This window comes from Apis laboriosa, unplaced genomic scaffold (assembly GCF_014066325.1).
Source record: "Apis laboriosa isolate Shangri-la unplaced genomic scaffold, ASM1406632v1 scaffold9_cov152, whole genome shotgun sequence".
Classification (NCBI taxonomy): Eukaryota; Metazoa; Arthropoda; class Insecta; order Hymenoptera; family Apidae; genus Apis; species Apis laboriosa.
In genome coordinates, this window is record NW_025224966.1 from 1,245,880 (window position 1) to 1,267,938 (window position 22,059).

The 22,059-nt window shown below is 36.0% G+C and overlaps 5 protein-coding genes across 10 annotated transcripts; 2 read left to right on the top strand and 3 right to left on the bottom strand.

Moving 5' to 3' along the window:
- The first annotated feature begins 2,275 nt into the window (after nt 1-2,275).
- Nucleotides 2,276-13,552, top strand: LOC122719750 (sodium- and chloride-dependent transporter XTRP3). Of its 4 annotated transcripts, none has more exons than XR_006347681.1 (13): nt 2,276-5,033; nt 7,350-7,582; nt 7,797-7,817; nt 8,052-8,276; nt 8,452-8,562; nt 8,649-8,890; nt 9,012-9,153; nt 9,228-9,429; nt 9,543-9,702; nt 9,797-9,959; nt 10,068-10,268; nt 10,635-10,899; nt 11,370-11,501. XR_006347681.1 is itself a non-coding variant. In XM_043945876.1 (12 exons), exons 1-12 carry the CDS (start codon nt 4,784-4,786, stop codon nt 11,520-11,522), a joined length of 2,103 nt encoding a protein of 700 aa, XP_043801811.1. In that variant the 5' UTR covers nt 2,280-4,783; the 3' UTR covers nt 11,523-13,552. The 4 variants fall into 4 exon arrangements, 2 of the variants coding, with proteins under 2 accessions (XP_043801812.1, XP_043801811.1); XR_006347682.1 differs by having other exon boundaries at nt 10,832-10,899; XM_043945876.1 differs by lacking the exon at nt 10,635-10,899 and having other exon boundaries at nt 2,280-5,033; nt 11,370-13,552.
- Nucleotides 13,553-14,004: 452 nt separating this feature from the next.
- On the top strand, nt 14,005-16,099 carry LOC122719776 (dihydroceramide fatty acyl 2-hydroxylase FAH2). 2 transcript variants are annotated; one of them, XM_043945921.1, is made up of 6 exons: nt 14,005-14,417; nt 14,575-14,800; nt 15,059-15,219; nt 15,324-15,486; nt 15,567-15,686; nt 15,750-16,099. In XM_043945921.1, exons 1-6 carry the CDS (start codon nt 14,142-14,144, stop codon nt 15,833-15,835), a joined length of 1,032 nt encoding a protein of 343 aa, XP_043801856.1. In that variant the 5' UTR covers nt 14,005-14,141; the 3' UTR covers nt 15,836-16,099. The 2 variants fall into 2 exon arrangements, with proteins under 2 accessions (XP_043801856.1, XP_043801857.1); XM_043945922.1 differs by having other exon boundaries at nt 15,324-15,456; nt 15,750-16,095.
- A 117-nt stretch (nt 16,100-16,216) lies between these two features.
- LOC122719790 (NF-kappa-B inhibitor-interacting Ras-like protein) lies at nt 16,217-17,149 on the bottom strand. Its single transcript, XM_043945943.1, has 2 exons — nt 16,877-17,149; nt 16,217-16,734 (listed from the first exon to the last, which is right to left on the bottom strand). Exons 1-2 carry the CDS (start codon nt 16,973-16,975, stop codon nt 16,228-16,230), a joined length of 606 nt encoding a protein of 201 aa, XP_043801878.1. The 5' UTR covers nt 16,976-17,149; the 3' UTR covers nt 16,217-16,227.
- Nucleotides 17,150-17,527: 378 nt separating this feature from the next.
- Nucleotides 17,528-19,395, bottom strand: LOC122719793 (CCAAT/enhancer-binding protein gamma). Its single transcript, XM_043945947.1, has 4 exons — nt 19,262-19,395; nt 18,368-18,475; nt 18,131-18,287; nt 17,528-18,041 (listed from the first exon to the last, which is right to left on the bottom strand). The coding sequence occupies exons 2-4, from the start codon at nt 18,473-18,475 to the stop codon at nt 17,938-17,940; spliced, it is 369 nt and encodes a 122-aa protein (XP_043801882.1). The 5' UTR covers nt 19,262-19,395; the 3' UTR covers nt 17,528-17,937.
- A 91-nt stretch (nt 19,396-19,486) lies between these two features.
- Nucleotides 19,487-21,931, bottom strand: LOC122719759 (RNA polymerase II-associated factor 1 homolog). Of its 2 annotated transcripts, none has more exons than XM_043945893.1 (8): nt 21,769-21,931; nt 21,616-21,708; nt 21,209-21,533; nt 20,973-21,116; nt 20,792-20,895; nt 20,485-20,701; nt 20,167-20,416; nt 19,487-20,027 (listed from the first exon to the last, which is right to left on the bottom strand). In XM_043945893.1, the coding sequence occupies exons 1-8, from the start codon at nt 21,840-21,842 to the stop codon at nt 19,588-19,590; spliced, it is 1,647 nt and encodes a 548-aa protein (XP_043801828.1). In that variant the 5' UTR covers nt 21,843-21,931; the 3' UTR covers nt 19,487-19,587. The 2 variants fall into 2 exon arrangements, with proteins under 2 accessions (XP_043801828.1, XP_043801827.1); XM_043945892.1 differs by having other exon boundaries at nt 19,487-20,030.
- Nucleotides 21,932-22,059: the final 128 nt, after the last annotated feature.

Genomic DNA, 22,059 nt, shown 5'->3' on the forward strand with positions numbered 1-22,059 from the left:
AGAGAGAGAGAGAGAGAGAGAGATAAAAAAAGTCGTAATAAGTGAAAAATACGATAAGTGAAAAAAAAAAGAAAATGTATTTTTATACTTATTTGATATCCAACGAATTGGAATCCGTAAATTTATCGAGCGTCGAGTTTAGAGACGACAGACGATTTTATTAGAAAATCGAAGATCGAATTCACGTTTCTTCTCACAAATATAATATTGTTTGCATTATAATGTTGTTGTTCAATTTTATCATTTCGAACGTTCCCCCGCAATTTCGTTGCACGATTTCCCTCTCTTCCCTTACCCTCCCTTCCGCCCTCCCTGCGCTAATATTATTTGATGTTTACGTAAGAATGTTCGAACAGCGACGCCGAAGCGTCTGTCTCTTGTAACGTTCGCGAATCGATCGTTAAAACTGATTCTATTCATACGAAACCTATTTTTATCGACATAGGCGAAATACCTAGATTGTTCGAGCGAGATTTCCAGCGATATTAGATCGCAACGAATCGATATAAGTCGAAGAAAGGTACAACGAATATGATACGACGTACGTACGTAAAAATAAAAATTTAAAAAATAAAAAAAGAAAAAAAAATACAAGCGTAAGCGTAAAAGAAGAAGAAGAAAAAAAAAAATCTTCCGACGAAACGAAAATCGCGTGTCCATATCGACGAGAAATTCCTATCGCATGCAGATTTCGTGGTCGTAAGCGGAATTAATCCACGAGGAAGTCGCATATTTTCATACACGGCCATAACTGAACTGATTGCGCAATGCGATTTCTCATTTTACAACACACATACGATGCGGGGTCGTAAGATAGAAAATCGTGGCCACGATCGGTAGATTCTTCGTTGATAATCTCTTCATCTCTTCGTCCTTTGAAAGCCGCGTTAAATGCACACGCAAATGACTTGAAATTAACCGGGCGTAAACAACGTCTCTCATTATTAATAAATTGGTGAATGGGAGGATGTGACGCGAGACGCATGGTTCACCGGGAGGGAATATACACAATTACGTCGAATCGAAGCGAATATGTATAATCGCCTTCTGTTTATCTTCATTGTAACGTTTAACGGAGAAAAAGAAGAAGAAATTGGTTCGAAAGGTACGTTAAACGGAGGATCACGTTTTAGACATTCGTCTGTGCTCGCTTCGTCGGGTTTCTCGGTTCACTATAAATAGATGACAAGAAAAGGGGGGAATTAATCAGGCTTACCGAATGGTAATTCGTGTCACAATTGCGTACGATCGCGCAAAATCAGTCGTATCGCCGTTCACGGGAGAGATATTTATTAAACAAATTGATTTCTTCGCCGCGGTTCGACACGATCTGCCCTTGACACGGTTATTGAGTCGATGATAGTTCTCATAAACGGGGTACCCTAGTTGTCTTTTACACGAGTATCTGGTGCTGGCTTATGAAAATTTTCAATCCCCGCCACGCGCGATATTCCACGCGTGTACAATTTCTCATTTGTCATTTGCGTTCAATTCGATTTATACCGCACGATTGTGCAGTTTCTAAGTAGAGTCGTCCGATACGAATCGGACGACATCGCGAACCACTTTCTTGAAAATGGATCAATGGCGGGAATGGATTCGTAAAATTAGTAGAAACTGTGCCAAAGAGAAAAGAAGGGGTCAAAGCGACGATAAAATTGCGATACGATACGTTTCGCGAGGACGAGGTACGTAACGCGTCCCATTCTCGGTTTCCATTCATCTTGGACGACGATTTAACCTGTCGTTAACGACCACCTGACCTTAGCTAACGATAGGAGAAGAGAAGAGTTGTCAGAGGGAGGTGGATAGATAGGTTCGAAGGTCAGTAAAAGCGCAAATACGCTAGTCCGGTAGAGACTGGTCGATCAGAGTTGGCAACACCAGAGTTCGTTGAGGGAAAGTAGGGAAAGATGTAAGGCGAATTCTATTTGTACGAGGAGGCGAGGAAAGTGGAGATCGTTGGCCAATCGAGGGAAACGAAAATGGCGGGGGATTGGCTGCGACGAAGATCGATGCGCAACGAGGCGCGCGCGCGCCTGCTCCTTCGCTCCACATTTCTCCGCTCTTCCCTTCCGCACGACACGTTACCGCGTTACACGTTAAACCATTATACGCGTCGACCACGAAAAACAACGAAGGGCAAGGAAAAAGAAGAGAAGAGGGGCTTTGGTCGAGGAGCTTGCGTTTCGACTCGGGAGGATACGTTATCCCTGCGTATATAATACGATAGAAGGAGGGGGATAGATCGCGTCTCTTCCCTCCCTTTCCCCCTTCTACATGTCCTCTCCCGATTTTCCTCCCCGAGGAAGTCGGCCAGTAGAATCTCGGCCGATACAAACGCATGGAACGGCATCTAGTTGGCAGGGAAGCGCGTCGAGTGGACAGTTGGGAGTCGGAAGAGAGCGTATGCGCCATATGTACATAATTACCACGGGCCAATCGGGGATTGAAAGCGGTGCACAAGTTTGTCGTAGCGTCGAAGCTCCAGGGTCTGGCTCGTCCCGTTGGTTCCCTCGCGTGCGTGCATAAGCGCGCGCGCACACACAGCCGCGCAACGGTGGTTCAGTTGGTTATTGACGTTCGTGTGCACGGGGCGCGTTGCTAGACTCTGTTCAACCACACTCTGTTCGAAAGTCGGGAACAGTAGCGAAAGGGAAAGAGGGAATTGGCGCGTGGGTATCTTTCGGTTGCTTTCCAAGATCCCAAGAGAGGAAACCGGATACCGAAGAGAAGAGAGAAGAAGGAGAAAATAACCACTTCGGGGCCGGGAGAAAAAAGGAAAGACGAGTGACTGTGATCGCCGCCCGGAAAAAAATATCCGAGCGAGGAGAGAGAGGTTATTGCGAAACCGAGCTACATGGCTCCGAAAATTATTCCTTCTTTCCACCGTCCACGCGTTCTTTGCTATCCACGTTCGAGCGAGTACCACCGGTTCGATCAACCGAAGGGGACCTCCAAATAATTCTCGAATAATTCTTGAATTGATTTTCGATTCGTTCGAGGCGAAGAAGAGCGAAGTCCATCCAGATTTCGATTTCCGACCTCCGCGTTGTGTTAAATCGCATCTTGAACACGATATAACACGAGAGTGGACACGAGTAGGGACGACCGTGCGGCAAGGGAAAGCGTAAAGGAAGAGCATAAAGAAGGAAGAGAGTGCAAAGGCATGACGAGTATGACGAGCATGCGAACGATGCCGCCCGTTTAACGAATCGCTGTTTATAATATTTTATTACACGGTTGGAAAACTGCTCTCTCTATACCGATCCAAGCTTATGTCACACGGAAGACGAAAGAGGAGAAAAGCGACGAGAGAGGAAGAACGTGACGCAGTGAAAAAAGAGAGGACGGAAGATCGGGAATGCATGTTCCAGGACAATAATCGTGACAACAGCGATAATCGTGAAACGTGAGCTTCCTTCGATTCCTTCGAGTTGTTAAAGTGATTAATCTCTCTTTTCGCGTGGCTGGACCGCGAGTCAACGCATCGTCCCTCTCTCCAACGACTTCGATGCTTTGTTTTCGCAAACTAATGTTCACGCTTGTACGAACAGAAACCTTTTTAACGTGTGATCGACGTGCACGCATCACGCTTCTTCGATCACCCCCTTCTCGTCCCCTTTCTTTCGTCTGATTTCGTACATTTCGAAATTCGCGTTCGTCCTTTTTCCATCTCTTTCCGTTCCGTATTATAATATTCGCTCGCGTCGAAAACAAATCGAAAACAAAAACAAATCGCACTCTACGTACGACGATTTTATAACAATAATAATAACAACAACAATAATACGATCTATGTATCGATTAAATTAGTCTTCTCTCAGAGACGGATATATATATATATATATTCGAATCGTCGAGTTGCAATTCCCGCTCGAATTATCCTTCTGCCTCGCAAAAACATCGCACGACGTTTTTTGCGACGAGCCACGAGGTTTTTCAACCGTTTTTTCAAACGAGACGTCGCGATACCGCGTCGATCGATGCTGAGAAAAAACACAATTTTTCACGACGTAAGGCGTAAGGATAAGAAGGCGAATAGGGAGAAAAAGAATAACAATACCTCTCTACGCGTGTATTCTCTCCTTCCCTTTGTTCGCGGAAAGGTGTCTGCGTCCGCGTGGGAGCCGTTTCGACGAGGTGGCGCGTTCTTCGTACCAGGCATGCCTTCCGCGTTATCCTGAGCGATTTTTTCCTACTCGGTGAACGTAATTATATTTCTGAGAGATTATTTATTTAAAGAAGAAGAAGAAAAAGAAAAAGAGATATATGATTAAAAGAAATATTCTTGTAATATAGAGAGAAAAAGAGAAAAAGATCCTCTTATTGGGATTCTTTATTTGTTGAACTGCCGTCACCGTTCTTCGTAGTCGTTGACGCGTCGTCGTCCTTGTTGTTATTGTTACACAACCGTTGTTGCACCGTCTCGTGTAATAGTTTCTCGTCGCTGCCATTCTATTACGCCGTTCTCCTCTCGTCTCCCTTGCCGCCGGTGATTGTGTCGTTGCGGTGGTTTTCTCCACCACCCTCCCTTCCCTCTCCCCTCTCTCCAACCCCCCGCCGCTCAAAAAAATATCATACATCTCCACATTCTTTTCTAAATATCAACAAACTCGATCCGATCTGCGAGTCCATTTCCCCTCCCGAAAACAAAATAAAGAAGGAGAGAGAGAGAGAGAGAGAGAGAGAGAGAGAGAGAGAGAGAAAGAGAAAGCAAAAGGGAAGAAACGTTCGAACTCGTCCTTTTCGTCTTTGGAAACAAAAGACTCCGAAGTGAAGCATGGTAGTCAAGAACGAGAATACGAGAAATGGGCATGAGCTGGCTCCGTTGAACGAGGAACGTCAGGCAGGGCAGAACGTGACAATCGTGGTAACCGGGAATCAAAATGCTGCTGGCAGTCAAGAAACCAAGGAGGAGAATAGGGCGGAATGGAGCGGGAAGATGCAATTTTTCCTCAGTATTATCGGTTACAGCGTGGGACTTGGGAATATATGGAGATTCCCTTACCTGTGCCAACAGAACGGAGGAGGTAAGTAACGTATATATATGTGTATATATACATATAATCTTATCTCTCTATTAATTTGAACCTCGCCTCTCTGTCACCTCTCTTATATAAAAAAATAAATAAACAAATAAGATAAAGATAGAGCGAAGGCGAAAAACCGAATCTTAACGAATCTTAAATTTTGAATTCAAACAACTCGATTACTCGTGTGAAAACGTTTTCCTACGACGAAGAGATGGATCCTAAAGCTGGTCGAGTCGAATGGCCACGTATACGCTATTTTCGGTCACACTGTTCGACCAACCTTCTCCCTCTCTCCCTCCCCTCCCTCTCCGTATTCCGCTTAAAAATATATATATATATATCTCTTCAAAGTGTTCTTCACCGTCCTTCGAAATACCAAGGAGTATACGTTGCGAGCCGGTGGACCAAACGTGTCATCCTCCTCCTCCTCCTTCTCCTCCTCCTCGATTTCGTCTCATTCTTCCCCCTCCCCCTGCCCGATATTACAAAGTACAGAGGGAAATCCGAATAAAATCCTATAAAACGCGCCCTTGAAACCCCTCCCCCTCCCCCCCTCTTCCTCTTATCCATGATCTTTCTTTATCCACGACCTATACACCCCGCCAGACGTGGTAACTCGATTACATTCCGATGCAAACGAAACGGAAATACGCGTTATATCGCTGGATAGAGATAGGCGCGTGGGTGGATGCGCGAACGAGGGTGAGCCACGAATGAAAATCACGCCGGTAGGCGGTTACGTCACCTACGTAGGAGACCGTAGTTTACACGAACATTGGAAACGGGCGAATTTCGTCCCGGGTGGAAATTTCCATCGTGCCAACACACACACACACGCATGCACACGCACACATGCACACACATACATACACAAAGGATAGAAAGATACCTCTATATGGATATAGCTCTATGCGCAGAAGAGACCGAGTTTTCTTGGCCGCTTGGGTCGCGTTTCTTTTAACGATTTGTATATACTGGGAGGCAGGGAGGAGGGGAGGGGTGGGGAGGGAAGGGGGAGAGGGAGGGCGAAAACGAGCAAGGACCCTAGCCGCGCGATTCTCAATGGAAATTTCCTTTTCGCGACGACCGATGTCGAGGCCGGCTGTTCTCGGCCCGACGCGCGTCGATCGATTTTTTAACCGTTCTATCGCCGGATACGTAACAATTTTACGTATCCGCAATCCGGGTTTTATCAATCGTTTATTTATTCTGCCCTCTCGCTTGAAAGAAATGTCGAGAGGCGCGAGCGAACGTTTCGTCGAAGGTCGAGGAAATTTTTTGAAAATCGATTCGACGTCATGCCCTTGTCCTTGGGGGAAAAAATAAATTGCGAAAAAATAAAAACGCATAATAACAACAAGAGAGATAATGCATCAATCTCTTGAAGAAGGGACGAGATTCTCTCGCTTCGCGAATATATAAGGAACGCGCAGAATTTAAAATTATATTTTCGAGATATAAATAACGAATAAAGAGACGGAAGATAGCGTTTAGGAATATACGTATATTCCTCGTCGAATTTTTAACGTGACGTTTTATGAAATAAACACGCGGCTGCCCAACGCATCAAGAAAAGAAACAAGAATTTCAACCGGCCGATTTATCGGGGTCTCGTACTCGAAACCAGAAGAACGTGAGTAATCGCTTCGATATCGCGACCGAACATGATACCCGATTGATCAATAATTTTTCACGCGTCCACGCTGGCTGGCGAGATATTTTCGAGTTGACGAACGAAAAAATACGAAAGGACGAAAAATGAAAAAAGAGAGGAATGAAAAGGAAGGAAAAGGAGGGGGAAAGAAAAGGAAAAAAAAAAAAAAAAGAAACGAGAAGAAAGGAATGTACGAAACGAAATCAAAGGTGCAAGGTAATAATCTAGGTATGTACCGTACTACGTACGTATGTACGCGTCACTCGATCAATACCGAACCAGACACTCCGGCTGCGGCCGTCTCAAACTAGACTACCGTGAAAAAAAAAAAAGGGGGAACGGAGAATATTCTGTGAGCAGGGACACGCCGGCGAGCCGTTGCCAAATGGGAAAAGATTAAAAGAGACCGGTTACAGGCATTCATTTCGTAATAAGGGGTGAGAGGGAACAAGAGAGGTGGCGGGGAAGGGGGCTAACGAGCGATATTATTTTACAGTAGTAGAGAAAGAATAATAGGAAGGAAATACGGATACCGTTTGTTAGAAAACGAAAAGATAAAAAAAAAAAAAAAAAAAAAAAAAAAAAAAAGGAAAGAAGGACGAGAATGAAATAGGGCAGGGAGAAATAGAAATGTTTTATATGCGAAAAACGGTTTTCAGGTGCCTTTCTCATCCCCTTTTTCGTGATGCTAATCCTAGAGGGTGTACCCCTCTTTTTAATCGAGCTGGGTCTCGGTCAACGTATGCGACAGGGCGCCCTTGGTGTGTGGAACACGATACATCCATGGTTAGGCGGTATAGGGATAGCATCGTGCATCGTCACCTTCTTCGTAGCACTTTATTACAACGTCATCATTACCTGGTGCTTCTATTATCTTTTCAATTCACTGGAGGTGAGTTCCCTCTGACCACCGATCGATTCGATCGATACGCGTAACGGACGCGTAGACAGAGAGATACACGTTGTCGTTCCGACGTCGATCGAAAACGAGGTTGATTGATCGGCGGAATACGAACGGCAACTGGTATAACTGGCGGGAATAGAAGTAGTTTCATAGATCGTTCGACTAACGAATGTGATTTATGTTTCACGCCGCGCTCGATTAGGCCGTCACGATTAAAGCTGGCGTAAGTATCTGTCGATTTTAATTTTCATCACGCGAGTCCCGCGCTTGGAAAGCTAGTAGAGAAAACGGAATCGCGCATGTGATTTTTTTTCTCTCTTTTTTTCTTTTTTCTTTATTTATTTTTTTTTTTTTTTAATGCGAATATCATTAGACGCTTGCATCTACATTTTCCGCTTATAACGCGATATAAACGAATTTGACATTGAACGATCATACGATATGATTGAATCGTTAGGAACCGTTACCATGGGCGAAATGTCCGGAGGTTGATGGGAAGCCGGTAGAGGAATGCGTGAAGAGTTCGGAAACTGCCTATTTTTGGTACAGAACCACTCTGGACGCGGCACCCTCGATCGAGGAAGGATCGAGCAGTCTGAAATGGTGGATCGTCCTTTGTCTACTGTTGAGTTGGATCGTCGTCTTTTTTATCGTGATGAAAGGAATACAATCATCGGGGAAGGTAAGAAGAATGAAAAACGTACAAATCCCTCTCATCCGTTTTGTTCTTTTTCCTGAGGGAGAGGGGTCTGCATCTTCTCTCTGCTTCCTCGTTCGAGCAAAATTGCCGAAATCGAATAATATTAATATTAATATAATATACCAACATGATTCTTTTGTTTCTGCTTGATTTAAAGGTGGTATATTTTACATCCATGTTCCCGTATTTGGTGCTTACTATCTTTTTTATTCGTGGAATAACATTAAAAGGTGCCAGCGCTGGATTGGCCCACATGTACACGCCAAAGGTAAATTCACTTTTTCTTCTTTCTTTTCCCACGAGATTTTTTGCGCCTTAGTGTAACAAAAAAAACGTTCCCTTTTTTATCGACAGATCGAGAAACTGTTAGAGCCGACGGTCTGGCTCGACGCAGCGACGCAAGTTTTTTATAGTTTCGGACTAGCGTTCGGCTCCCTGATCGCGTTCGGATCTTACAACACTCCAGACAACCACTGCGTCCGGGACGTGATTCTGGTTAGCTGTTGCAACGCCTTCACCGCAATTTACGCGAGTATCGTGATATTCGCCATTCTAGGCTTTAAGGCGATGACAAATGTCGATAAGTGCCTCGCAGGGTAAACTGTTTTTCAAATCAAATTGGATATAATAATAAAATGGATGGATATAATAATAAAAAAAGAAAAATATCCAAAAGTGTTAATCATCGTTCCAACTTTGATTTCCCTTCTGTTCCAGTAATAAAGACTTACTCGTTGAACACGGATTTGCCTATCAAAACACCACCATGGAGAGATACAAAGATATTGTAAATAATCTCAATGTAACAAAAATGAATTTCACCCTTGAAACATGTAGCCTGAGCGAACAATTGGACAACGTAATTATACGATGAATATCTTCTTTCTAATTTTCTTTTATATAATTATTTTTAAACAAGAAAATCGATTTCAGGCTGCCGAAGGAACGGGATTAGCTTTCATAGTGTTTACGCAGGCGATAGTCGAGCTACCAGGCGCTCCTTTCTGGTCCTGTATTTTCTTTCTGATGCTTCTAGCCCTCGGTCTCGGTTCCCAAATCGGTATACTAGAGGGCATGCTGTGCGTCATCTTCGACATAGATCTGTTCAAGAGAATAAAAAAGCAATACATGACAGGTAGGAGGATCCATCGGGTGTATTTTTTTGTCGCGATAGAAAGGTGCAAAAGAAAGGAGGGGTTAAACGTTAAAAACATTTTCAATGGTGTTAAACGATCCTTTTTTTCTTAGGGGTAGTTTGCACGGTGTGCTTCTTTGTTGGTTTAATATTCTGTACCGGAGCCGGAGAATATTGGCTAAAGATGTTCGACAGTTTCGCAGGTACCATCGGTCTCGTGATGGTCGCGCTCATGGAAATGATTTCCGTCATCTTTGTTTATGGTCACGAAAAGTACGATCGAAATATTATTTAATCTCTTTCGTTCAAATAAACGATTTAAAATAGAATTGACCGAGAGAAATTCTTTTCTGATTTTCTTTCTCAGATTCACGAAAGATATCGAGGAGATGACAGGATACAGACCAGGAGTGTATTGGCAATTCACCTGGCGATTTCTCGCTCCCATAATCATGGTCTGCATCCTTGTCTCCAGTATAATCTCCATGGTTGTGAAGAAGCCTCAATATTCCGCGTGGGATGCGTCACGGGTGAGTAGTGGAAAATATTATCTCGTGACCCATATATCTCGTTGCCAAAATACCTACGTCACGACCTCGACATTTCTTTCTTTCTTTTTTTCCTTCCTTTGTTTTCAGGGCATAGCTGTACCCACCGCGTATCCCAGCTGGGTGTTGGCTATAGCGGTCGTCATCATTTTTGCGGGCATCGCGCCAATACCGATTGTATTCCTTTTGAGGCGGTTCCAATGCGTCAAGTTGGACGTTGACATTCACCAAGGCAGCATACGACGTATCGATACCACCGTTTCTACCAAAGAAATGATGGGAGATGTCGATGTGAGTAGATAAAAAAAAAGGAAAAAAAAAAAAGAAAACTTTCACTCACGACTTTCGATCCTCTTTGTTCTTCCATCGTTCCATCCATCCTTAACTTAACTTGACACGCGCATTTGCATCAATGTGCTTCTTTTATTTATTGTTTTCTGTAACTTACAACAATAGAAAGGGAAACTTCTAATCTAATGTACGTTGTAATGTATATATTACGCTCGGCAAACAAAATAATCTCGAGTCAGAAAAATCATCTTACCTTCGCAAATCTACATAGGATTTGTGTCATTCGTCGTATCGTTTCTTATCATCAATTTTAAGCCAATTTATACGGATAAAACACGCGAGGCACGTTCATATATGCTTGTTTAGACAACGTAGAGACGTAGTCATCGTAATAGAAGGACAACTTAATTGGCGCACCGAGAGAGAGAGAGACATGTCACGATTGCCCGTGATTAGAGCGAGTCTCAGGTGGGAGTCGGGAAGAAGAATTACGTTTACTCAAAGTGCGTCGATTAAGCCTTAAGAACGAGAGCATTTAAGATTTACGTTGGACGTACCTGCAGTTATAGGAAAGCGTCCGTTCTGTGTGCGGTAACGTCGATTAATCGCTTCTTCCATAGCTACTTTACACGTGAGTCCGTAGTATATTATATCGTTTATGGAATGCTCTTAGCTTGATATATTATCCTACGCGCTTTGCACCATTCGCGAATCTTCGATGATCCATGTTCGAGCACGAGGAGGGAGAAACGAAGGGAAACGTGGAAAGGCTTGCCAACCTTCTCCGTGATATTGGCGAAAATTTTTATTTGTAGACAGATTTGTAGACAATTTTTCAAATTGGCATGTTATCCGCGAAGAAAAAAAAAGAAAAAAAGAGAAAAAGAAGAAATCTGGACACTCGAGTTCACCGGGCAAAAAAAAGCTTTCTCGCTTGATAACTCACGAGCACCGCATTTTCACCGATAAAGAAACACGTGCTGATCTGGTCTATCACAAATGATCACGCATAGCCTTAGCTCTGATTGTTCCTTCACGATTTTGTTCACGGGTCAACGGCTGTATATGTATAAGTTAACGAAAATAACGATTGATTTTCAGTTGGACGAATATCACGATCGCCTCGAAGATTTTCCCGAGGAGGACGAAGACGTGAACAGCGATGACGACAACAACAGTGCCCCGCCGATAACGAAGATCGTCCCTAACAAACTTCAGGGTAAACCGTTCAAAATGGAAGTGATGGACTTTTAAAAGTTGTCAGATTCGTCGACTTTTGTCGTATCGTTTTCACCTTACGTGACGACAGAACATGGAAAGAGGGTTGATCGAACATTCTCATCCCTTTCGAATTTCGATTCTCAGGAAACGCGTAAGACGATACGAAATAATTGCAGGTACGAATCGACGAATGAAAGAGAGAGAGAGAGAGAGAGAGAGAGAGAGAGAGAGAGAGAGAGAGAGAGAGAATTGGTGCTTTTCGAGAGCAATACTAAATAACTTCCGTCGAATCCGTGTACACGAGAATGTGACACGAGATTAGCGTGTACGAAGCAAATAAAAAAAGAGGGAGAAAAAGCGGAGAAAACTTAGAAAAATACTCGGTCGATTCTAATCGCATTCGAAATCGCTTCGTCGCGCCTCCGCTTGCTTCACTTCGATCGTTCGATCGATCGATTTTATCGAGATCTAAATTAATTTTAACTGACTGAACGTTATCGTGCGACGATCGATTTTTATTCGGCTATTTTATTTAATTATTTGATTATAATCGGCATCGCATAGCGACTAAAAGGAAAGAAGGGAAAAAAAAAAAAAAAAAAAAAGGAAAAAAAGAAAAAAGAAAAAAAAACAGAATTACGCGCGAACACCCTCTTCACACCAGCAATTGTTACAAATTAGATTTCCTTCGCAGAGAGATGGAATCGCGTAAATTAATTAGTCACACCTTCCCTCGCGTATTTATAGGGAGAGTGTTGCCCGCTTCTTAACGTTCGAATTCGTTAAAAAAAACGATTGTTTCGTTTTCGATTTCTAGTTTTACATTTTCAACGACGAAAGAACGTTGGTTAAACAAACGAAACAAGTCGAATGTTCTGACGGAGGCTCGTCCGATTTTACAAAAATATATAGAAGAAAAACGCTCGAGACGTACGTATCGTCCTCAATGACACGTACGATCGATCGTTCGTCTTTAAAAATTTCGATCGATTTCTACGACGGTGCCTACGTTCCTATTGCTTCCAAACCTCAGGGGTGAGAGAAGAGAGAGAGGGAGAGAGAGAAAGAGAGAGAGAAAGAGAGAGAGAGAGAGAGAAAGAGAGAAGGTTAAAAGTCAAAAGAAGAAAAGATTTGCAAATGTCAAAACGTAACTAGAAATTATATGCCTACTCGCCTAAATAGAAACCGTACGAGTAGGAAATAGTGTATAGGCGGTATGACTCTTCAGTTGAGTTTCGTAATAATAAAACTTCCGAATCGCTAGTAAAATTCGATTACTTAAAACCACGAGGTAGAACCGCGAAATTCCGTCAGATGTCCGAGGCAGGAATGTCGAGACCGGGTCGAAGAATTTTTTCAAGATCGTACTTAACAAGAGAGAAAGAGAGAGAGAGAGAGAGAGAAAGAGAGAGTGAGGAAAAAAGGAAGAACCGACAAAAGGAAATTTTTTCGCGATGATTCTTCGAAGCTTCAAAGTTTAGTTTAGTCCGTTTCTGAAAATTGAATCGAAAAGTCGATATCGTTCTTTAGGTAAATTGAAAAATGAGAGGTGGAGAAAATGTATAGATTCGCGTCATTTCGCATATCTGTATCGAGTTTCTCGTTTGCTCTCAGTTTGAACATTTATTATTAAGCGTGGTCGATAATGATAAAGAAACAAATATTCCGCAGAAATAAGAGCGGCCATCGTCCCGTCGAGCAATGAATAAATTCGCTTGACAAGGTCAGTACCTGGCTCGAGAACATCGATAGTAATGCTAAGAAAATGAAAAGAAAAGAGAATACCGATACACTGTTCATCGCGTTGCGCCGCCATCGCGATGCTCGAAATGCTATATTTTTTGCAGCGCGAATGCTCGTATTTACCCCATGCGAGGGTATACCCCCTCCCCTCCCCCCCGTTCCATTTCTCCTTTCTTTCCGTTCTTCTGTTTTTTCCAGATAACACACCGGAGCATGATCGCTGCTGCGTTCGTAGACATTTAAATATAGATCGTGTATAGGGTATATTGTATACACAAATATCCAGAACGTTTAAATAAAAGCTTATTTATTGCCGAGTATACCAGACTCTATACGATATAGAGGAGAAATTTATTGACTTTCTTCCTTCTCACGTTCGATTCTCCTTTATCAATATTTTTCAATGTCACCACTATGTCGCGCACGATAAATTTAGCTATCGAAAAAAAAAAAAAAAAAGAGAAAAGAGAATATAAGTGCACGGAGATAATAATCAAACTATGAAATATGGATATTGCGAGTTGAATAACGCCCATTGATTTAATTGTATTGAAATAGTGATAATTACTAGCAATTTCAAATAATACAAAGCAAAGAAAATAAAAAAGAAACCGAGAGTTTGAAGTAGAACAAAATGTTAAACGGTGACGTCATTCTATAGACAGGAACTTATCAAGGTAGGAAACACATCAAAAGATAATATGTCTCTACGATAACTGTTCGCGTAATTTTATAAAGTTTGAAGTGTGAACGATAAAATAGTCAGTCATTAAAAGTAGATGGTTTACGTATCCGTCTCGCTGATCCGTTTTATTAACAATATCTATAAATCACAATATCTTTAATCACTTTTTACTGAAACGACAAATTATCTAGTGAATACAAATAACAACCGGCTCGATCGGCTCAATGGCGAAGGTCGCGAATTCTGGTTACGACTTATGCAAACGTACCGTGCAACCGATTGACAATAAACATAACAATAATTTTATAGTTACCTATCAAAATCATTCTTACGATATACAGGATTTTCTTCGCTATCATCCTGGAGGAAAAAAAATATTAAGTTATTTCAAAAATCAAAGCTTAGATAAAGCGTTCAAAGAAAATCCTCATTCGCAAGCAGCGTTTCACCTGTTGGAAGATTTTACGTTGAAAAATGAAGAAAAATATCAGAAATACGAAGTGAGTATATAAGAGATTATTTATTAAGATATCTGTTATTTTTTTTAAATTATTTTATCTATTTTATAATTTAAAAATTAATATTCCTATATATATATATATATATGCGACACGATGATTCATCGAGATTTTATAACATTGATGATTATGTTCGTAGAATCTGATTGATTGGAATGTATCTATACTTGGACAAGTAAGTTCGTTAGGTGAAAATTATTGGGAATGGGTTAATTTACCGGTGAATCGAAAAATTAGACTTTTCAAGTCAAACTTATTAGAGATTTTAACGATCACCCCTTGGTACATAATTCCGCTTGTATGGATACCGGTATCTATCTATTTCTTTTATTCAGGATGGATGCAAATAAATTACAACGATACTGGTAATCAATTTTACTAATAATTTTTATTTCTTTTTTAATTTTATTATTGATGTAATATTATTATGGAAAAAAAATATTCAAATATTTCATTGTCGATCTACAAAGAGAAATTATTAATTATTAAATATCCGTTATAAATATTTCTATTATCAATTGCAATTATAATCTATTAAATAAAAATATAATCTATTATACAATATTATTATTTTTAATAACTATTTATCGATATATTTTATTGAACTTATTTAAAACTTTCAGAAAGTACCTTCATTGAAATTTTAACTTCTTATATATTTGGTATATTGATATGGACTCTATTAGAATACGTGCTTCATCGTAAAGTTTTTCACTTTAAACCACCTACTTCTTCAAAATTACTTATTACTTTGCATTTTTTACTCCATGGAATTCATCATAAGGTAAAAATTTATTAGAAATTGCTAATTTATTTAGTTGCAAAAAAAAAAAGAAAAAAAATTTGATATATTCAAATCGTGTAATAATTTCACTTTTTATTTTATAGACACCACTTGATAATAGAAGATTAGTATTTCCTCCTATACCAGCTTTGTTAATAGCAATATTATTATTTCATATTTATAAAATATTATTTCCTCAAACAACTTTTTATTTTATTATCGCCGGTACAGCAACAGGTATTGTTGTTGAAATATTTATTAAATTCGGTGAATTTTGTTATAAATATTGATAATATATCATATATAATGATAATATATGAAATTTAAAAAAAAAAATTATTTTATAGGATATATGAGTTATGATTTAATACATTATTATCTACATCACGGTGCGCCAAAAGCTGGAACATATTTTTATTTATTGAAAAGAATTCATAATTATCATCATTTCTCACATCATGAATTAGGTATGAGATTATTTTTGTTTTAGAAATATTAGAAAAATCTACATGTAAAATTATATTTTTTAGGTTTTGGTATCAGCAGTAAACTATGGGATTATATATTTGGAACGACTATTTGTTTACGAAAATTGACAAAACCGATTGAATGGTAAATAGATCAATGAAAAATAATTTATATGCGAATTAAAAAAAAAAAATTTTTATAACAAATAAGTACAAAACAAAATAATTGAAGTCAATCTAATGATCATCTTATGATCGATGATTCGATCATAATACGATCGTTCAATATCATTTTAAGTACAAACAAGAAATAAAATATAGAATATATTTGTAAGATCAAACAATAATTAAAAAAAATTTTTATAAATGTTTTTATATGCTACAAACCTGAACAAATTAATGCTTTAAGTACATGAACGTATACTTATTTTGTAAAAATAATTTGAGCATATCAAATCAATTAATATCAATGATTAAAAATATAACATTGATATAGATAATTAAATATGATTAATTAAGATTAATAGATAAATAAACGTATTTAAGGTCCTTCAACTTTGATATTTTTTCTACCCATACTTAACTGTGGAAATGTGCTCTTATTTGTAGGAGGATTTAATCTAGAAGATAAATTAACAAATGCTTCAAACAAACTGGCCCTATCCATAACATTTACTTCATAATGTTTCAATTTCTCTCTAGTACACCAATTTGCAGCTTTACTTGCTGTATTCTCCAAACTATGAGATTCTTCTTCGGCTTTAGTTCGATTTCCAACAACAATTACCGTTATTTCTTTTTTATCTTTATTTCTATCAATATCTTTCTTCAAAGGGAAAAGCACATCTAACGATTCAGGTTTCGCAGTATCATAAACCAAAATGTATCCGTCGGCAAAACCAAGATAATGACGCGGTAATTGCTGATTATTTGAATTATTCTGAAGAGATTCCAATCCAGCGGTATCATAAAATCGTACTTTTTCCTTCGAACCGCGATCCGTTTCTATATTTGCAACATAAATATCCTCGATCGTAGGATGAATTTCCTATTGTTAAATTATAAAATTTAGTTTTTATATAATAAATAATTTTATACATTATTAAAATGCGAATTTAAAATTGAAAATTAATAATAATATAGAAATATGTTGTTTCACGTTTGATTTCAGACATAACCTAGATTCTTACCGTTTTGACATTGACATTTCCGTATATAAGCTGTTCTAACAATGCTGTTTTCCCTACGCCTTTCATTCCACAAACAATCACTTTCGTTGTTTTTCCCATATTCAATTTTTTAAACTGAACTGTTATTTATTTTGGACATCAAAACTTGTGTTATTTTCAGAAAAATAATTCAAGTCACAACAGAAAGTCAATATTAAATCTAGTAACTGAATGTTGACAAGTTTTTTCTAGGGGAAATATATATTATGCATTTCCATAAAAAATATCCCATTTTTCAAAAATTTTAAATTTATTTATTGTTGAGTAAATTAATACAATTTGAAAGAATTTAATTTTATTTAATTAAAAAATACTGTTGACAATTCACAAACAATAAACATTATCTATAATATTATAATTATTTTATTATTTTAAAATAATATCTTATTATATTAGAATTTATAAAATTTTCTTTGAAATATTTCACTTCCATAAAATATTTGACGGTAAATATTGACAATTTAATCATGGAATAATTAAAATAATGTTATTATAAGTAATTATAATTTACAGTATTTTATCTATATTACTGTAAAAATAAAATCTTACAATATATGAAAATTTGATATTAAAATTTTTTCTCCGTCAATTGTTAAATTTTTTTTCATTGTGTGTATGTATATTTATATATATATACAACACATATATGTGTAAAAATATTGCGTTATATGCATATATATGCTTTGTAATGTATTCTTTTTTGTAAATATTTTACGTTTTCGTACATATAATATTGTCATGTTCTTCATTGAAAACAATCTCTACATGCAATGTTAATCTTTTAATGTTTAAATTTTGTACTTTTTTTGATCAGTACTTGAGATTTCAATAATAATGAATTTCACATGCAATGAATTGCATACATTAACATCATGCATCTTAAATTCATTAGAAATTGCATTTTTAAGCAAACATCTTTCCAAGATGTCTGACCTTTTTTAAAAATAGACGAACCAAAGTACATCTTCATCTTAGATCTGATCAATACCACGTTACTTACTTCACGTGGAATTTATTATGATCTATGGTTTAGATACTTCTTTCATTTGTTCCATAGATTTTGTATCTTCAGCCAAAAGAGCATTCAAATCTATATCTTGAAAATTTACAGAATGTTGACTTGAACCTAAAATATAACACACACAAAATAAATAAATTTAAATATTAAAAGATACAAAAAAATATTATAAACAAATGATTATAATATAAACACACCTGCATGTGCAAGAAAAAGATCTTTCAAAAATCCTAATTCTTTTGTAAGCATTTTAATTTTTTCTTCAAGTAATTCATTCTCTGTTTTTAATTGATTTACACGTTCCAATGTTTGTTGAGTACGTAATTTGCTTTTAACTCTAGAACGTTTCACAGCCTGTAAAAATATTATAGTGTGGAATAAATCATTAAATATAATATATTGTTAATGAAATAATTAATTATGTAATAAATTACTTGATTATTTCTATCTCTACGTCTTCGATAATCTTCATCATCTTCTTCTTCAGAAATTTGTCTTTTCTTTTTATTTCCAGATGTATTTTCTTTGTTTTTTGGCGCCATCTGTAATTATTTAAAAAAAATATATTCAATGTTAAAATTATCTTAATGAAAATGAAATATTTAAATATGAAATAAAATGAAATATCATGCTAATTCTTAAAAAATCTATGATTCTTTTATTTATATTTTTATTTAATAAATTAAAATAAATTAATAAAAATATTAAAATATTAAAATTAAAATCACTTTGTTTATTATTTAAGTAATTATTTAAGTAATAAAAATAAAATATTTTAGTATATTTTATCTAATCCATGAAATAAATAAACAAATTCAGCAATTTAGAGCATTATTATATTAATTTAGAATCCTCTTTTCTCTATTTTTAATAAAATTTTAAAATTAAATATTTAAATAAAAAAAAAAATAAAAAAAATTTTTTTTTTAAATTTTATTTTACAGTTATATAAAATTTATTTAAAATTTCTAATGTGAAGAATTTATCCAAATTCTATTTGTATTTTAATCTTTTGTTAATGTTAAAAATATATTTAGTTTAATTCTATTTTTTTTTAATTATCATACAAATTATATTATAAATAAAATACTGTTACTCATTTAAATACTTTCTCTTGAATATTTATGTAGTAAATTTAACGAATTGTACATAATATATTTATGTATATATAACATATACATACATATATATATATATGCAAATTAAACAATGCGTCATATAAGCCAATGTTTTTAGAACATATAATAAATTTTAAAGATTTAGAATACTTTAAAATCTTTTCATATAACAAAAGATGTCACATTTCGTATATATTAATTTTAACTTACTTTTATATCTTATGCAAATTTTTATATTCTTAACTTCATATCACCATAAAAACTTAAAAATTGGAACTTTTATTACTAATAGTCCACCATGTGTGCCACAGTAAAACACATATCGATGATGCAATACTACTAAATGAAACTTGCAAATGATGTACAAGAAAACATGAACTGCACTCTATCGGCATATTTTTGTACTAAATATAATGACTTTGAATGAATATAAACTTCTTTATCGAATATTTTTTATTATTAAAAATTTTCATCGTATTGTACTTTACATCTGTGACAATCAGTACATATATAATGGTCGAAAGTTTTTTTATTATTTATTCACTCTCAGAACCACTTTCTCCACTGCCACTGCCAGATTCACTAGCACTGCCACTACCAGATTCACTACCACTGGCACTGGCTGATCTTGATCGTGAAGGAGATCTTGATTTGGATCGAGATTTCGAACTTGATGGAGATCCAGATCGAGATTTAACTGGAGATCCAGAATGAGATCTTGAAGCTGATTTTGATCGTGACCTTGATTTGGAAGAATTTCTGGACTGAGGAGTACCAGATCTTGACCTTGATTTGCTATGCGATCTAGAAGGTGACTGAGATTCAGAACGTGAACGAGAAGCAGATCTCGATTTTGATCGTGATATAGAACGAGATTTTGATCTAGAACCAGATTTCGAACGAGAACGAGATTTTCTACTAGATGCGCGAGAAGATGCTCTTGACGATGCTCTGGATTCAGCCTCATTTTCAGATACTTCTAAGAAAAAAATAAATTATTAAAAAAAAAATAATAATAAATTTTAATAATAAATTAAATAATAAATTTAAAATTATATTTTAAAAATTTGTAAAATATATATAATTAGTAGAATTTTATATATAATATTGCTGACCTCTTTCCTCCTCTGCTTTTTCAGTTTCTTGTTGAGGTTCTTCCTCTTCTTCTTCTTCCTCTTCTTCTTCTTCATCTTCATCTTCTTCTCCTGGTGGTTCTAGTTGTTTTTCTCTATATCTTTGCATTTTAAATTCATTAGCATTAAGTGGTCGATGTCTTACTATTAACCTCGTATTATTTGGTTGTTGTCCAACTTTTTGTCGACGTTTACTAAGTCGTACTCGCGTTTCCAATTCATTATAATATACCTGTAATATGAATATCAATAAAAATATCTATCTTATTTTATGTTACATATTAGTTAAATAGAACATACTCCATCTTGTCTTATGACAAGAAAATAATTTTCTTCATATCCTTTTGAAGCTTTACTCTTAACATTCCAATTATACTCTCTTGCCATTTTATATTCATATTCTTCATCATCTGCATAATCAATACCTGCTGTAAAATCTCTCCTACGTTTTTCTAATGTTTCTTCCAAAGGCAAGAAATATGCTACAAATTGTTCTCCACTTTCATCCATAACACCACTAAAATAATATATTTATTATAAAATATCTATGTATTATATGTTATAAAATAAAAAATTATAAATTATGTCTAATAAATAATAAATTTACCGAATCATAGCTTGTGACATTTCTTCAATTTGAGCTGGTACAGAACGTCCAGTTGGAGCTGGATCTGAATCAAATATGACTTGAGCACAAGGATATTTCCAAAGCTGAAAAAAAATAATAAAAAACATAAATAAAAGTATAAAATTAATATATTTATATCATATAAAAATATTTAAAATACCTTGAAATCTGGAAATACTGGTAAAATTTCTACAGGTACTACATTTGGTTTACTATAATGCCTTTCAATTGGCTTTTTATTATCTTCAAATGTTTTTTCTATAGCTTTTATTTGACTTTCACGATCCATATATAATGTTTCTTCCTATATAATCATAAAATAAAATTTTATATATATGCAATAAAAATTTTAATATAAAATAAAAAAAAATATAAAAATATTTTAAAAAAACTTACTTTTAAATTCTTCTTAATACTATAACCAACTTTAGCTTCAACTTTATCCACAGTTTGTGGTTGAAATCTAGTTTGTTCTGTAGAAATATATTCAGTTCGTCTGAGCCAAGATACACTTCTGGCATGATGTCTAGATCTTTTTGAATCTTGTGGAGTAAGAACATCTTCTTCTAAAAGTTTTTCATCAGCAGGATCTAATTGAGAATTTACATCTCCAGCATATGTATCTTTGTTTATAAGATCAATTTCTACACCTAAATCATGTTCTGTCAATACTTCATATTTATAATTACGTTCCAGTGAAGTTGGATTATATTGAATAAACCTATGAATATTATTCAAATATATATATTATGCAAAATATTATTAACATTTAAACATATAATCATATTAACATATAATCTTACCGAGTAGATTCAAAAGGATATGTAATAAACTTAGGATCAAATGGTATATCAGGTAATGTATTGCAATATTTAACTCTACATATTAATTCAGATCTGAAATAAATATAATAAATATTATTACAATAAAAACTACAGGTTATAATTAATTTTTACCTTTTTTCTGCTGGTCTAGCTGTTCGTTTATCCCGTTCAGCTGTATTACCATTAGTTTGAATAGTAGGAGCCATATTAAATTAATATATAAAACTTAACAATATTTTAATAATATTTTAATATTTTAAATCATTACAATAAAATTACAGAACAATCTTTCAAGGTGTATATCACACGACCATACTTTGTGTATCAAAAACAATTTATCTCACGCCATCTAGTTATAACTAACAACATATTTAAATTAAAAACAACATTTATTTTTTTTCTTTTAATCTTAAAAAACGGGAA

Bases quoted from the DNA above. Each gene is read 5' to 3' on its own strand.
- LOC122719750 (XM_043945876.1), top strand. From the start codon at position 4,784: ATGGTAGTCAAGAACGAGAATACGAGAAATGGGCATGAGCTGGCTCCG. The intron at 7,583-7,796 runs GTGAGTTCCCTC...GCGCTCGATTAG, and splicing joins ATCTTTTCAATTCACTGGAG to GCCGTCACGATTAAAGCTGG. The intron at 9,960-10,067 runs GTGAGTAGTGGA...CTTTGTTTTCAG, and splicing joins CCGCGTGGGATGCGTCACGG to GGCATAGCTGTACCCACCGC.
- LOC122719776 (XM_043945921.1), top strand. From the start codon at position 14,142: ATGGCGAAGGTCGCGAATTCTGGTTACGACTTATGCAAACGTACCGTG. The intron at 14,418-14,574 runs GTGAGTATATAA...TTATGTTCGTAG, and splicing joins AAAAATATCAGAAATACGAA to AATCTGATTGATTGGAATGT. The intron at 15,687-15,749 runs GTATGAGATTAT...TATATTTTTTAG, and splicing joins TTTCTCACATCATGAATTAG to GTTTTGGTATCAGCAGTAAA.
- LOC122719790 (XM_043945943.1), bottom strand. From the start codon at position 16,975: ATGGGAAAAACAACGAAAGTGATTGTTTGTGGAATGAAAGGCGTAGGG. The intron at 16,735-16,876 runs GTAAGAATCTAG...ATTTAACAATAG, and splicing joins GAAATGTCAATGTCAAAACG to GAAATTCATCCTACGATCGA.
- LOC122719793 (XM_043945947.1), bottom strand. From the start codon at position 18,475: ATGGCGCCAAAAAACAAAGAAAATACATCTGGAAATAAAAAGAAAAGA. The intron at 18,288-18,367 runs GTAATTTATTAC...ATATTTTTACAG, and splicing joins GTAGAGATAGAAATAATCAA to GCTGTGAAACGTTCTAGAGT. The intron at 18,042-18,130 runs GTGTGTTTATAT...GTTATATTTTAG, and splicing joins TCTTTTTCTTGCACATGCAG to GTTCAAGTCAACATTCTGTA.
- LOC122719759 (XM_043945892.1), bottom strand. From the start codon at position 21,842: ATGGCTCCTACTATTCAAACTAATGGTAATACAGCTGAACGGGATAAA. The intron at 21,117-21,208 runs GTAAGTTTTTTT...ATGATTATATAG, and splicing joins GTATTAAGAAGAATTTAAAA to GAAGAAACATTATATATGGA. The intron at 20,417-20,484 runs GTATGTTCTATT...TTCATATTACAG, and splicing joins TTGTCATAAGACAAGATGGA to GTATATTATAATGAATTGGA.